Source organism: Gopherus evgoodei, chromosome 2 (genome assembly GCF_007399415.2).
Source record: "Gopherus evgoodei ecotype Sinaloan lineage chromosome 2, rGopEvg1_v1.p, whole genome shotgun sequence".
Taxonomy (NCBI): Eukaryota; Metazoa; Chordata; order Testudines; family Testudinidae; genus Gopherus; species Gopherus evgoodei.
The window spans coordinates 157,713,085-157,728,165 of record NC_044323.1 but is presented as its reverse complement, the minus strand read 5'-3'; the positions used below and the strand labels follow the sequence as shown (position 1 = coordinate 157,728,165).

The following is a 15,081-nucleotide window of genomic DNA, read 5'->3' as shown; positions in this document are numbered from 1 at the left end:
CTTTTTATGCTCCTGATCCCATGTGTTTTTCTGCATCTCCCTCTTCTTGTGACTCTCACTCCCCCTATGAATTCATCCCCAAAACACGCTTCATCCACAGAGGAGGATGCGAGGGAAGATGATCCCATGATTAAGGCATGGCACTAGGAGTCAGGACTCCCGGGTTCTCTCAGTGGCTCTCCCACAGACTTGCTCTGACCCTGGGCTCCACCTCTCTGTGCATTAGTTTCCCCATCTGCTTCTGCCTGTGGATTTGAGACTAAAGTGTGACTTTTTGCAAAGTGCTTTGAGATCTTTGGATGTAACCTACCACAGAAGTACCAGGAATGAGGATTATCCCAGCAATGACCTTGGGAAAATTTCTCCACCTCATGTGTCATTGCGTGGTGTGTTATCTGTGTCTAGAACATCTGTGCCAAAACTAGACCACAAGCTGCTTGGACAGTAAATAAAGTAAATAAAACAATGATGAAGTATTACATGAACTTCTCTCTCCTATTACATGAGATTCCTGATTCCACAAAGTTTGCCAGACCTTTTCTGTGCACCAGCACAGGTGAATTATCTAAAATTGCTGTTCTCTTATTTAACTACACACATTGCAGCAAGCAATAGGATACGTGACCAAGCACCTTCAGCATGTCTGTACACATTGAGTCTGTGGGGTTAGTCCAGAACCTGGCAATATTCAAACCAAAAAGACCACACACACATAATCTCTGCACAGTGATCAGAACCAAAATCATGGTGTTTGGAGAAGCACATTTCCAGTGAGCAGGGGAAATGTGGCATGATAGGCTAAATTCTTCCCTGCCATAACTCAGTTGAAGTTAATGGTGTTACACCAGGGGAGAAGGTCAATCAATCAATTCTGTCCCTTACTCTGGGGATCTAATGCAGCTCACTGAAATTACTGGAGTTGCACTCACTTATACCATGACTTAATTTTGCCAGATGGGAGGGGTCTGTGACTTAGAGCTGGGCAAAATGTTTTGCACACCAATTTTTTTCAGTGAAAAATGCAAATCTGGTGACATAAATGTTTTGCTGAATTGTTTGTTTAGAAATGAAACCTGAGGGGAAAAATCAGAAAAAATCTAACCAATTCATTCTGACATTTTCTAAGAGAAACATTCTCATTTTTTGGTTCAAAATGACTTTTCATTTCAAAATTTTCATAGCTTTTAATTTAAAAAATTCAAATATGTTTAAAAATGCTCAAAATCTAAGCAAAACATTTTGGGTCCAACAAAATGTTTTGTTTTGACAAAATCAAAATGTTTCATTTTGTTTGACTCAAAACAATTTTTGTCGACTTTTTGATTTCACCAGAAATGTCCATTTTTGGTCTGACTCCAAATTAATTTTTTTTTGTTGGTGGGGGGAGCTTTTTCTAATTGCCCTCAAACTAAAACATCTGTTATTTGCCCAGCTCCACAGCATGCAAACTACCTCATCGTTGTCTAAATCAGATATTTATAGGGTCAAGAAGGGACACAATACACTTCGCAGATATAAAAATGGGTCTCTCATATCTAGGCTTGGAAGGATTAGATTTTCATTGATAAATGTTGGTAAATATTTATTTCACTGTGCACACACAAACTGACAAAAATATTTCCATCGGTGAGAATAAATATTTACACATAGGCAAAGAAAGAAAAATGCTGCTTAAGAATTTATTACAGGTTGATTTAAGGACATTTACTTTGTATATATTTTGACGTGATGGTGACAATTTGTATTTTAATGGTGATAATGTGTTCTGGTTTTGAATCTCAGCATCTTCTGTCATTAAATAATTATTGTCTGACGCCCTCCCTCCATAATTTTGGGCAATTGTGAAAATTTAAATAGATAAAGGTAAAAAAAAGCTTAAAAATGAACAGCAATATTATCCACCGAAATTATTTTAAAAAATCGCATTCTGCCAAGCCTCGTTATATCCATCCACATTCACCGGGGGAATCATGTTAGAAACCTGGACAGCAAAAAAATGGGTGTCTATTGCTGGTACAAATAGGAATCCAGGCAAGTGCAGAATCTTCCGCTTCTCTACTGCCCCTATGAGCTCTAATGTCTTTTGCTTTGCGTGGGGGCAGGATTCCCCTCTCCCTGGTGTAAAGGAGGACCCACTCCACTGGAGCCGATAGGGTAAGGGCACGTTGGGATTTTGCCACTTTCAGTGACCCTAATTTTTGCCTTTCCCCCAAACTTGCTCAAGCACCTTTTGTTTTCCTACTGGGTAACTGATGCCGCCCCCACCCAGCCAGCACTGGTGCTTTCCTTTTGATGGCACCCATGCAGATTGGGACCAAGAGTCTTTGTCTGCTCTGCAGTACATAGCTATGCATGCCTCTACTGGGGGGGTATTTTCTATTGGGGTCCTCGGGTGCTTCCCAGCTTGAAAACCTGACCGCGCTGAGCTGGGAGATGGTGAAATAACAAATGTGCAGAGAGATGATGAAATGATCATTCCCTTCGGATGTTAGCTGTGCTAACAGAGACAGACAGAGACCACAAGCTCAGCAACACACAGAGAAGGTGGGTCATCTCTTACCCAAAGATGCCTTTTCCTCTGGACTTAGGGATATGGCCTCGTGAGCCGGCTGCTCATACAAACGGAACTGGTAGCGATGGTACCCGCTCTGGGATGGAGGTGTGGGGCGGCCGTAGTCTGGACAGAGAAAACACAGTGGATGAGGCTAGTGCCTGGCCCAAATTCCATCCCCATAATCACATACCCTAGGTGTGTATGGTACAATTTATTTGTAGCTGGCATTTTCAGGGAAAAAAAATCTCCCCACACTCCATTACCCTCTTTGCTCCTTGCTTCCAGTAACTTTGCAACCAGGGACTGTATTCTGCCCAATCCCCGTGCGTTGCATGAACTGTTGCACTACTGATCCCAGGTTGCAGCTTTGAGCCCTCTCTGCGGCTTCCCCCTCCCTTGTCCAGGAGCTCAGGGAGCTCCTTGGACATGAGTGCTTGGCGCCGCTCGGCGCGAATGGACTCTGCAGGCCTGTGCAAAGGGACCCAGAGCAGCACTGCATGCATCAAAATGACTCTGACATTGGAGAAGAGGATGGGGCTACTCTATTTCTCCACAGCCATGAGCCAAGCAAGACTTTGAGGCCCGGCCCCAGGGCTCATGGTTAGTATGGAGAGGGGGGCAGGGTAGTTACCACCCTGCTGGGGTATTCAAGTGAGCATGTTGTTACAAAAAGAACTGAAGAAATTTAGTGCAATCTCAGGTGTCTCCCTGCCAAGACATATCGTATGTGTCCCCTGCGCCCCATCCTCTCCCCTCCCTCCTTCCTTCTCCCAGCCCCTCCTGTTCCCTTTATCTTCCACCCATCTGGCCCCTTGCCACCTGCTTGCAAGCACATTCTTGTTTCCCTTCCACTGAAACAACCTCCCATTTGACTCCACCTGCTTCTCCAGCCCCCGCCCTAGCTCCAAAGCTCTAGAGCACTCTGCCTGCGCCTAGTGTCTGGACTGCCTCTGCCCAGACCTCCCTGTATCCCCTCAAACGCCTTCCCCTGTCCCTGAAGGCATCACATTCAAGCTCCTCACCTGCACACAGTCTTGCCCTAACCCCACATTTTGGCTCCCGGCCCGCCTGCTCTCCATCCCCATCCCCATCCCCAGCTGTGCATATTCTTCTACGCTGCCCACTACTCCCCAGAGCAGCCTCCTTCTGTCCCATGATCCTGCTGCTCACCCCTGCTCTCTTGCCCCATCCTCTCATAGATTGCAAGGGCCAGAAGAGACCAGTGTGATCATCTAGTCTGACCTCATCCTGCCTGTGTTTGATTGTAAACTCCCTGGGTCGGGGGCCACGTTTGAATCTGTACAGCGTGGAATGCTGTGCATCCCTATGGCCCCCGGTAAATACTAATCTTTTACTCTCTGCAAAACAAACCTTAACTCTCACTCTTTTCAACTATTTCTTTGCTGGACCCGAGTATCCTACAGATTCTCCTGCAGTGAGCAGTGTTTTGATTCTACAGACACAGGTAGGATAGTGCAAGGAACAGTCAACATTTTGAAATCCTGAGACACCAAACCTCAGAGGGAAAGGAAAGTTTTATGGTCAAGTTGGGGACTTTTGTCTGTTTAGACTGTAGGCTCCTTTGGGCAAAGACTGTCACTTATTATGGTTTTACACAATGACTAGCACAATGGGGTCCTTAGTTAATACCGTAACACAAAAATGATAAACACTCACGGGACGAGTTGGATTAAAGATATCAGAGAAGGCCAGCCAAGATGTGAGAAACAAGCAGACAAGTTAGGGGACTGTGCCTGCTTTCTTCTCTTGAAATCCAGTTGCAGGAGCTGGGTCATCCGACAGGCCAGCTGCTGATGGCACCACCATCAAATCCCTTGTTCCACAAAAATCAAGGTTTCCTCCTAACATGATGGTGATTTATATGCTACCCTGGTGCCCTTCCCACATGTTGTTAAATATTAGTTTGTATTTTTAATAAAACACGCTGCTCTCCCAATCAGTAGGCCATGCTTATTACTGCGCGCGATTGTTTACTAAGCAAGGCAGGTCAACTCCTGAAAAAGCAGGGGAATGGCACCACATAAGAACATAAGAATGGCCACACTGGGTCAGACCAAAGGTCCATCTAGCCCAGTATCCTGTCTTCCGACAGTGGCCAGTGCCAGGTGCCCCAGAGGGAATGAACAGAACAGGTAATCACCAAGTGATCCATCCTCTGTCGCCCATTCCAAGCTTCTGACAGACACAGTCTAGGGACACCATCCCTGCCCATCCCGGCTAATAGCCATTGTTGGACCTGTCCTCCAGGAATTTGCTTGAATTCTAGTTTTCCAGCAAGACAAGCAGTCTCACACCCTGTTCTCATATGTCAGGGCATTAGCTGATTGCTCAGTTGGGCTCAGGCAGGAACATAGCCCTGTGTCCACGTACACCACCGCACACTTGGCCAGCGTTTTATTGTCATCACTGATGTTCCTCCAGTACAGCTGTGTGGGAAATGTTTTCCCATCCCTCAAATATTTCAGGTTCAAAACTTTTTCCCTATCTCAAATTGGGGCAAAAAGATGAACTCTCAGAAATACTCATGCACCAACATTTTTTTCTGGGTTGGGTCAATGGGAACTTTGTTTTGATAATTTTGAAATATTTGGTTTTCATTTGATTTTGATTCCCTTGTTTTAGTTCAGTTAGATTCGGTTTGGAAACAAAGTCATTTAAAATCAAAGTTGATTTTTTTTTGTTTTGAAAATGTCAGTGCAAGATGTTTTAACAGTTCCAAAAATTCCTTTTTCAACTTTTTTTTTTGAGTCGGGAGATTCATCCAATCGGAACCTAGTTCATGAAGTTTCAATTTTGACAAACCAGCATTTTTGACCAAAAACCAATTCAGGGAAAAATTCCTGACCAGCTTTACCTTCAAGCAACATGTTGTGGTTTTGGTAGGAGGAAGTATGATATAATTGTAACCTGACTCTGGGTGGAAAAATCTCATTTCTCTGCTAGATAAGAGTCATAACTAGAAATTTTATATCTGGGGCCCTCTCCAAACTTGCCCAGAGTTCAGGGAGGTTTGGATCCATTGATCTAGCTCAGGCCTTTGTATTACAGGAAACCTGCAGGTATAGAGCACGCATCACCAAAGGGAGTCTAATGACATGCAAAGAGATTATGTATATAGATGTTCCGTAACTGTTAAACTCTAAACTTGGCTGAAAATAGCATTTCATATTTGTTTCAGGAAAGGAGCATGTAACGTGAAGGGGCAAAAGGTGGAAATTCCTCCAGGACCTGATCAAATTAAGCCATCTGAGCAAGAGAAAGCCACCACGGCCATCTCCTCAGAGCATTAGCAAAAATTAAAAACAAAGGCTCTCCTTTACTTCTCACCACTGTTGATGCTGCTAAGTGGCTTTCTGCATTCGTTCTGCTTGGGAAGTGAGACAAACCCAATCAGTTTAACTTTGGGCCTGATCCGCACACTCTGGCTATGGGGGTGCAGTGGTATTGACTTACTCCTGCTTTGCAAGGCAGCACCCTTCACAGCCAGGGTTTTCAGTGCTCACCATCAGTGTCAGATTTTCACAAGAGCTCAGAACGTTGGGTGCTGAGCACTTTGGATAGTCTGGCTGGAAGTGTCACAAGGGGAGTAGTTGGCTGCTGAAAATCGGACCTTGCTTTTCTAGTTACCTTCACTCTCTGGTCCTTGCTGCACTGGCCAGCAGCTGCCAGGTTGGGGTTCCCAATACCTCAGTGGAAGGTTGAAATAAGAAAAGATGGTAATGGTATTTTCTAAAGAAATAATAAAACACACTGCTATCCACAGCAGCTTTTGGAAAATCTCTTTTTCAAACTACCCCTAAGCTACCAGACAATATCCCTTTAACCAGAGACATATTAGGCCAAATCCCTCCCTGCTGTAACATCATTCAAATTAATCAAGCTACCCCAGGGTTGAGTGTGGCCCATTTTGCATTGCAAGTCCTTGTTCCTATATATCATCTGCCTATTAAGAAACCTCTGGGGCTCACCTTCTTCCAAACAACTCCTGCGTTTGCTTTAAGTGGGCTGGGATTTCTTCCACTGACTGGGTATTTTAACACCATTTGCTTCTCTGGATGAGTTCTATTTCAGCCAGTTTACTGTTAAACATTTCTCTGCCGCTGTCCAGGTGTGTAATAAAGTCTCTTTGCATCTCCCAGCCTGCGTGTGGCGGATTGTCATTTCCTTATGATCTTAACTCCAAAAATAGCAATGCAAGGTATGGAATTGGTTGCAGGGATGGGAAATAACTGGGGCTCTAAAATAAACTATTAAGGATACTTGATTTTAACAGACTTCTTGTTCAGACAGCACCCAGAGAGAAAGCTCATTCATGGAAAGGCCCTGGCTTGTATTCTGTGCTGCCCTGCACCTTAGGCAGTCGTTGGTACAGTGTTACTAAATCAGATTGGTGTACGCTACGCTGGTGTAAATGGCTACACAAGGTACAAAGAGAAGCAGGCCCCATGTGTTCTACTCCTCCACCCTGGTAGAATCCAGCCTGCTCTTTTTCAGGTGGAAGAGATGTCTGCTACTTAGAATCATAGAAATGTCGGACTACAAAGGACCTTGAGAAGTCATCAAACCCAGCCCCCTGTGCTGAGCCAGGACCAAGTAAATCTAGACCTTCCCTGACAGGGGTTTGTTCTATCTGTTCTTAAAACCCCCAGTGACGGGGATTCCACAACCTCTCTTGGAAGCCTGTTCCATGTCATGCAAGCAAGAGGCTGGCAGCGAAGGTCTCATTGGAGAGACGAATCAGGGGGCTTGTTACAGCTGCTTGCTAGTTTGCACCATTTGTAGCTCAGGCACAAATTAAGAGAGAGAGATTTGGGGACATTCCACCTACAGTGAATAATCTAAGAAGCCGGGCAGGGGAGGAGATGGAGGACGGTGGGAGGTGCTTCAGCTGGCTTGCTCTGGGGTTGAAAAAGTTTGCAAAGCTTTAAACACCTCCTCATTTTCCTGTATCAACTAAACAAGAGATCGATATCAAAGAGAAACCTGTTGTCTGGTTAGAATGTGAAACAGTTCCTCCTCGCTGCATTTCCGGTGCTGAGGCCAAGACTGTCGGTGCTCTGAAAGCCTGCAGCTGGGGGAATCCCTCGCTATTTACATCTTTCCATGTGTTTACTGAATGCAAATCAAAATGTGCGTGCAGGAGGGTTATTTTAAATGTTCTTTGCAAACCTCTTTTCCCCTTGAAATGGAATGTGATTCCGAAATTCCGAAGCGGTGGATCTGCAAAGGCCATGGCTACCTGTGGTTGCGATCTGACACCACCCGTGTTGATAGACTAATGGCCTCTGCTTGGGGCCCTTACTCCTGTTGGTGAGTGCCTTACTACGGCACCCAGATACTGTGGTGATAGGTGGCAGCTGCCTCCCTCACAGCCAGGGAGGGTCGCACAGAATTCCCTTTGGACCCATCAAGATTGCTCCTTAATGGGTCAGAAGCTTCCCTGGTTAAGCAAAACCAAGCATGTGTCCCAGGCGCTGAGCTTGCTGCCCTCCCCATCCCCTTAAACCCAGGAAGAGAGAGATCACAAACGAACTGGAGCCCAGCTCTCTCAATGGCCAGTGGAAGTCAGTGACCCTAAGCCATCCCTTTGCAAGCCGTGCCGACAGAAGTTTAGTAACATGGGCCAGAGGTCTTGGGACAGTCAGACAGGTTAGGCTGGTGCAGCTCCAGCTTACCTGTTAGCACGTGGCCTTTAAGTTTTCCAGCCCGCAGGTCTGTGCCCTGCAATGACAGAAAGGATTCGGTTAACGCACAGGACACCAGAATATGCAGTCACTCACCGGACCTAATTATTTGCATTGCCGTGGGGCCTAGGGGCACCAGTCAGGGATCAACCCCTGCTGTGCTAGGTGCTGTACAGACAGTCAGTAAAAGAACAGTCCCTGCCCCACGGAGCTCACAGTCTGGGTTCTGAGGAGAGATGGCAGGTGGATGAACCAAACAGGTGGGGATGGGGGTGAGGATGACCATAAAGGAAACAAGTTTTGAGACAGGGAGCGGGGCCCCAGCCACTGTCAGACTTACCCATCCAGGGGGAGGGTCTCAAAGGCACAAGGAGCAGTGAGGTGCCCAGCTCCCACTGAAAGTCAGTAAGTGCCATTGGTACCTTGGGGAACCTGCTCCCGGGCATTTAAGGTTAGCACAATAAAGCCTGCTGCAGCCTCACTGGCAGTGCTGCCTCTCAGCATGGAGCACTCTCCAAACAGTGCCTCGCTTGAGTTTAGCTAGAAAGTTTCCTGAACTGAGTTTGTTTCCTTCATCTTCACCTTCTCCAAACCTTTCCTGACAGGTGTCATTCCTTTCCCTGGGTAAGCGGGGAAGGGTGGGGAGAGAATGTGTCAGGGCCTATATTTTGCTTGTTAATTTATATTTTAAAAGTGTCAGTGACTTTGTGCACCACAGCCAATGCATTGTAGAGTTCCCCTGAATCACAGGCTGTGCTGTCACTGTGCTCTTGAAGCCAGCACACAGGGACTGTCAGACGGATCACATTGGACCTGTTATCTGGGCCACGGGATGCTGGGAAGGCTACAAAAGCTCTCTCTAAAAGCCCCGACACCATTCTGTGCACAGGTATTCAGGCAGGGGCTAATTAATATCCCTGCGATGGCAGGAAGGTCACAGTGTCTTTGGAAAGCACATAGGCTGGAGTGTCGAGAATGAAGGTGAGGAATCAGAGATGCCTATAAAACCTGACAGGTGCAATTTACAGCTGCGGAGCCAGCTCCTCAGCTGGTGTAAACTGTCAAGCTTCCATTTAAGTCAATAAAGCCTTGCCAATTTACACCATCTGAGGTTCTGGCCTACTGAAGACAATGAGGCCAAGTTGATTTACACCATCTGGGAATCTGGCCTGCAGTATTCTAATCACCAGCCCACTCTGAGTGAATTAAGAATAGATGCAGATTCACCAAAAAGATTTCAAGCTTCCCAAAGCAATTCCCAGCCCAAGACGCTTTGATTTTCTTCCCTTGATGGACCCAGAGAAGATCTCCCTGACACTTCCTCAGGCAATATGTGCTTTACACTCCCCACCAGGAACATCTGGGGACCAGCCTATAGCATGCTGCCCCTCCACCCCATGCTGTTCTCATTTGTAGACTAGAATGGATCTATACTGTGTTCGCGGCCTTTGCAAAAACCTTATCCAAAACCAATGAAGTGGGCTGTAGCCCACGAAAGCTTATGCTCAAATAAATTTGTTAGTCTCTAAGGTGCCACAAGTACTCCTGTTCTTTTTGCAAGTCTTTGTGCATCCCATGTGATGCGATGCCTGTGGTTATATCCTGGGATAGTCAAGAATGAGCATTTCATAAACCTTGCGAGAGAGCCTAAGATAATTTAGTTATGGTGTCAAGCCTGGCACAATTCAATGCCCTAGATTGCCTTGACTTTACCACCCAATCACATTCTCTCTCTTACCTCCTCTTGCTGCTGCACTTATGGAGAATTCTAATAAGGTTTTGTTGAGAACAAAATACAGTTGGGCAGAAATCACATGCTGCAAATCAGCAAACAGCACTAACAGATGGAGAGAGCCAAGTGTAGCACAAGCCAATGCCGTGCAAACATCCCTTGACAGGTCTGCCGATGCACCTCACTCCTGACCTGCAGCACCCCCACTCAGCTCTGTCAGTGCACCCCAGTCTGCAACCGTAATACCCACTGCTATTCTAGTCCTGTGCCTCCTACCCAGCTCTGCCAATGTGTATGAATACTCATCTGGAACAGCCCCCGTTATTCCAGTCCTGCCTGCCCACATGCACCCAGTTCTGCCAATGCTCCTTAGTCTTGACCTGCCCTAGCAGTAATTAGCAATTAAAGGAGCATCAGATAACTGCAGATAGAATGCATCTGACTCCCAGAATTGCTGGATCAAGCTTCACCCTTTCCAAAAATAATAGAAGCCAGATCTTCATTGAGTCATTTGGTGATGAGAACATCAACCAAGATTCACATTGCATAGTAAAGTTCATTGTAATGCAAACATCCTCTCAGTTTCTATGTATTAGCTTTGCAAAGCCCCATGAAATTTTACCAGCCTCAGCACAGAATTTCCTCACCCACCCTTTCCATCACGCTGATGATAAAAGTACTAATGACTAAGATTTTCAAAAATGACTAGTGATTGAAGGGGCCTGGTTTTCAGAGAACAGGTGCTTAAAACCGAACACTGCCCCCTGGGGGTGTGTCATATCCTCTCCCCCAAAGAAAACCTACAAAAACCCTGAAGAACCCAAAATCACTCATCGCTTTTGAAAATCTTGGCCTAATATTTTACTTGCCCATCAAAGGTAAGAAGCGATGCGTCCAGGGCTAAGGTGTGAGCGGAGTTTGCATGGCTGTGGGGTGCCAATTAACGGAGCAGTTCATCTAGCTAGAACAATGCTCTAACATTCTCTGATGGCAGGAGTATTTCCCCCCCACCCCCCAAAGTTTCTTTGGGAATTCTGACCCCACCTGGATGAATTTCAATTCTTGGATAACTCTTATCTCACCCTCTCTTCCAAATCCAGGCAAGAACGTGGGGCAGTGGGGAATGGTGTGTGTGTGTGTGGGGATTTAAAAGACTGTGCTGAGCATTCCATGGGAATTCTGATTTTTTTTTAAATGTGCTGACCTGCCATTAAAAGCTCTGATGCTTGATTTATGGCCAACTTCAGGAAAGACTAGCCTCTCTGACTCAGCAGACTGCTCAAGTGAGGCCATATGGAGCTATCCACACAGTCAGGACAGAGGATACTTGTGCTGTTTTGCCTGAAGGCAAAGCAGGGAAAGCTGTCATTGATGGCAGTTGCCTGGGGCTGGGCAGGTCACCCTGACAGCAAGGGTCCCACCTAGGCAGCGATTTCTTAAGGGCTGGAATGGAGCAGAAGCATTACACTGAACAAACAGATGCTAGTAGCTAACGATGTATAATGGGATACATCTGGAGCTGAAACCAATTCTAGGACCACACTCAAAACTTGACGCCTCTGAGTTCAGAGTTGGGACACCCTCTGACCACCATTAGTGAGGTGTCTTCAATGCCAGGAATTGAGGTCCTTTATGTTTCGGAAGAGGGTTGGTCTTTTGACTGCCGCACATGGGACTGGGAGCGAAGGGAGCAGTGTTCTGCTCCTGCATATGCCACGGCTTGTTGTGTGAATCCAAGCCAGCCTCCTCCCCTTCTGGGCTGTAGTGCGTCCCTGTCTGTAAAATGAGGACAACATGGGCTGCCTGGCCAGTGCAGGATCCCAGGTGCGGTGGAATCTGGCCACGTCCTGATGTATCCTGGATTTGAGGCTCCTTTTGAGAAGGGAGAAGAGGAAAATCCCGGTTGGGCTGGGGCTAGCGGGGTGGGGAAGAGCACTTTATAATAGCTGTTTGTTATAAAAGAGGCAGAGGGATGGTAAGATTTAAAAGCAAAGGAGTAAATTCTGCTCTTCGTTACGCCAGTGTCCAATTGGCACGAGTCATCAGAGTTGTTCTGGGTTTGCAGCAGTGTGATGGGGGGTAGAATCTAGCCTGGGGGCTCTCATGCCAGCTTGGAGTAAAGGATGCTGCTTCTGGCACCTGCAAGGCATTCTGGGCTGCTGATTCATTGGCTGCCTATCCTCATGGAAACAAGCAGCACTGCTCTGCTTGTGGGGAGAGCCTGCCTGGAGACTCTGGGGAGCCATATCTGCACCTGGGGTCAAACCCAGCCCCACTTGCCTCATGCAGCTTTTATTAGCTGGGCTGCCTGGCTGGATTCCTTGGTGGGATGCTTGTGTGCTTTTGGAGGACATCGAGAAGGCCAGCTCCAGGCTTTTCAGCCCCCACCTCCGCTCCACTGGATGCATGGAGCCCAGCAATGACAAAGGCGGCTTCCTTGTTCCTCTTCAATTACTGACTGCAAACTGCACGCCCACTCTGGAATCTGCCAGGGCCCGGTTGCCAGCTCCTCCTGACCCCACCAGAGCGTGGGGTCAGCAGCACATTTCTGCGAGCACAGGAGAGATGATTTAATCTCTTCACCCACCTCTTCCCATTTGCTGGGAAGTATCAATCACTTTCTCCCCCTCCAGGGCAGGCAGAGGTGGGAGTCTGCCTTCTCACCCGTTGCTAACTTGGAAAGAAGTTCCAGGTGCCTCCTTCTCACTTTGGCATGGAGTGAAGCTGAGGCCAGTCGCAGGCTGCAGCATGAGAGCAGTCAGAGCATGTCATTCGCTGGTGATGAAGGTGCTCCATGCACCACAGGCAGCACCGTCTGAATGCAGTGGGAATCCATTGATTTTTTTAGTTAACAAAAGGTAATTGACTAAAGGGCACTAGCTGTTCCCTGGAGCTATGGTGGCATCCTGCAGAGTCATGCTTCAAGGTGTTGGTTTAGCGCTGTGCCTCCAGTGTGTGGAGTGCTCCTGAATGGAAATGATCCCAGCAAAATTACCTAGACAGCTTTGGCTTGATACCCCCCTGCCCTGCTCCTTGTCTTTCTATTTACACCTTGTAAAGTACTGCTGTTTATTGCACTGATGCACTTCGCACTGATCCACTGTAAGGGACTACACGTGGTGCAGCACAACAGAGGACTCGGCCTGCTATCTGGGTAGGAGGAAGAGGTGTCTCGTGGTGGAACAGAAGAGTCCAGCCTCTGAGTTCTATTGTGAATGATGCCTGGGGGCAAGTGACTAATAGCTCCATCTGCAAACCGAGGTTGATGATAATAGGCCAGGTGTGCAAAGCTGGTCTCCTAACCTGAGGACAGATCCATCTGAAGTACAAATTACCCAGCACTGCCAGGGAGAGTGGAAGCCAGAGACCGATGCAGAAATTGACAGGGAGAGGAGAGAGAGCTGAGGCGGTTTGGGAGAGGGAGACGCAGCTGGGCTGGCAAGAGGGAAGAGTTCATAGGGAAGGGCAAACATGGAGGTCCTACTCTGAGAATTCTGGAGGGAAGGGAATGAAGACCATTATTTGCCTAGGAGGCTTGCGCTGCCTATAGCTGGCCCTGACTGTACTGTTGGGATTACAAGCTCCTGTTCAGTCATCCACCATTCCCATCTGCTTTATAACTCCATGAAGTCTAGTTACCTAATGTGGACATCCAAATCGAAGTGTTTCCTGTACCTCTCAGCTCATTCATTTTCTTGTGATGTTGATCAAAGAGCTCTGTCTCATCAGAGGAGGAAATCCTTCCCTTCCCCCATAAATCCACTGTTACCAATGGAATTACACTGACCCACAGACACTCCTGAGATACCGAGTGAGGATGCGCCACTTTGTGCAATTTCAAACCCATGCGAACATTGTGGGTTTGAATGTTTGACAGGCTCAAATGTTTGTAGGTTTATGTCCCACCTGAGGGACGCTCTGGCCTTGTCTACACTAGAGAAAAATACCATGCTACGTAATGGCTGGTATCCTTCAGTCCCTGGGAGTGAACTTCTGTGCCCACAAACACAGGGGCTCTCATGGATACCCCTAGTGCAAAGTAATACTCCCAACTGGGGTTGAGGGGTTAAGGAATGACGGAGTCTCAGTCATGCCTGCCTCGATCATTTGAGCATTGGCATGTGGATGCGTCTCCCTGCTGCAGTGGGGCAATCAGTGGGAAAGGAGCAGAGAAGGAAAGTGCTAAAATAATCCAAGGAGATGGTTAGATTAGGTAGCAAAGAGGAGAAGGAAAGGATGAGATGAAATAAAAACTATATGCAGGGTCCCCACCTGTGCCAGCTGGGCTTTGTCATAGGTGGGTGCTTGTGGAAGCTCCTCTGCCTTTTGTAAATAGAACAGGCTCCCCCTTAGCTGGGGTGGCACCTGTTAGTTTTCAGTTCAGCAGCCTCTTGGAGAAAACAAAGCACAGTGACCTCATGGATTTACGTTACAGGGACACCGAGGTTCCTGAACTTACAGTACTGTTTGGAAATCCCCAAGGCAGTCCTAGAGGTTCACTGTGCTTCAAAGGCCTCAGAGTTCATCTCACCACTAACACTGAGCATGGATTGAACCCTGAGCTCCTGCTGCACCAGGGGTGGGACAGAATTAGTCCTGCTGGGGGCTTTGAAGGCAAATTGGCCCCACGTCTTCTTCACGGCCTTCCCTACGGGGTCCTAAGACATGAAACTGCTCTCCGGGGAGTGGCCTGCAAACTGGGTAGACACAACTCAACTTTGCTCCACTTGCTCAGGGTCTCCCTGCCCAACCTTTGTGAAACCATGTCTGCTGTACAATCTACTATATCTGTTGCTGGCAGAGCCCTAGTGTGCTTCCCTGAGCAGCCTCTGTGGGGACTGCCTTTCCGAGACAGTATTATAAAAGCGTGCTACAGGCTACCACTGGGTGTGCTGGAGCATGCATGAGTGTGTACATCTCTGTGGCTGGGAGCACAAGGGGAGAGCTGGTGGGGAGGGGTTAGTCTTTGATGTGGCCCTCAAGAAACAAAAGTTACCCTGGTTATGGAAGCCCTGCTTGAACTCTGCTGACCACAGGCAGTTTCATCTGCGGGTTCAGCAAGGGCTAAGGTACAGGGCTAAGTGTGCACG

General features: G+C 47.4%; 1 protein-coding gene across 3 annotated transcripts in view; it reads right to left on the bottom strand.

Moving 5' to 3' along the window:
- Window positions 1-15,081, bottom strand: part of PEBP4 (phosphatidylethanolamine binding protein 4) — a 212,786-nt gene that overhangs the window by 22,596 nt on the left and 175,109 nt on the right. For all 3 annotated transcript variants that reach the window (XM_030552066.1, XM_030552065.1, XM_030552067.1), the window contains exons 5-6: window positions 8,251-8,296; window positions 2,561-2,677 (exon numbers count right to left, since the gene is read on the bottom strand). In XM_030552066.1, coding sequence (XP_030407926.1) covers window positions 2,561-2,677; window positions 8,251-8,296 — 163 coding nt within the window. The remainder of the gene's footprint in view (window positions 1-2,560; window positions 2,678-8,250; window positions 8,297-15,081) is intronic.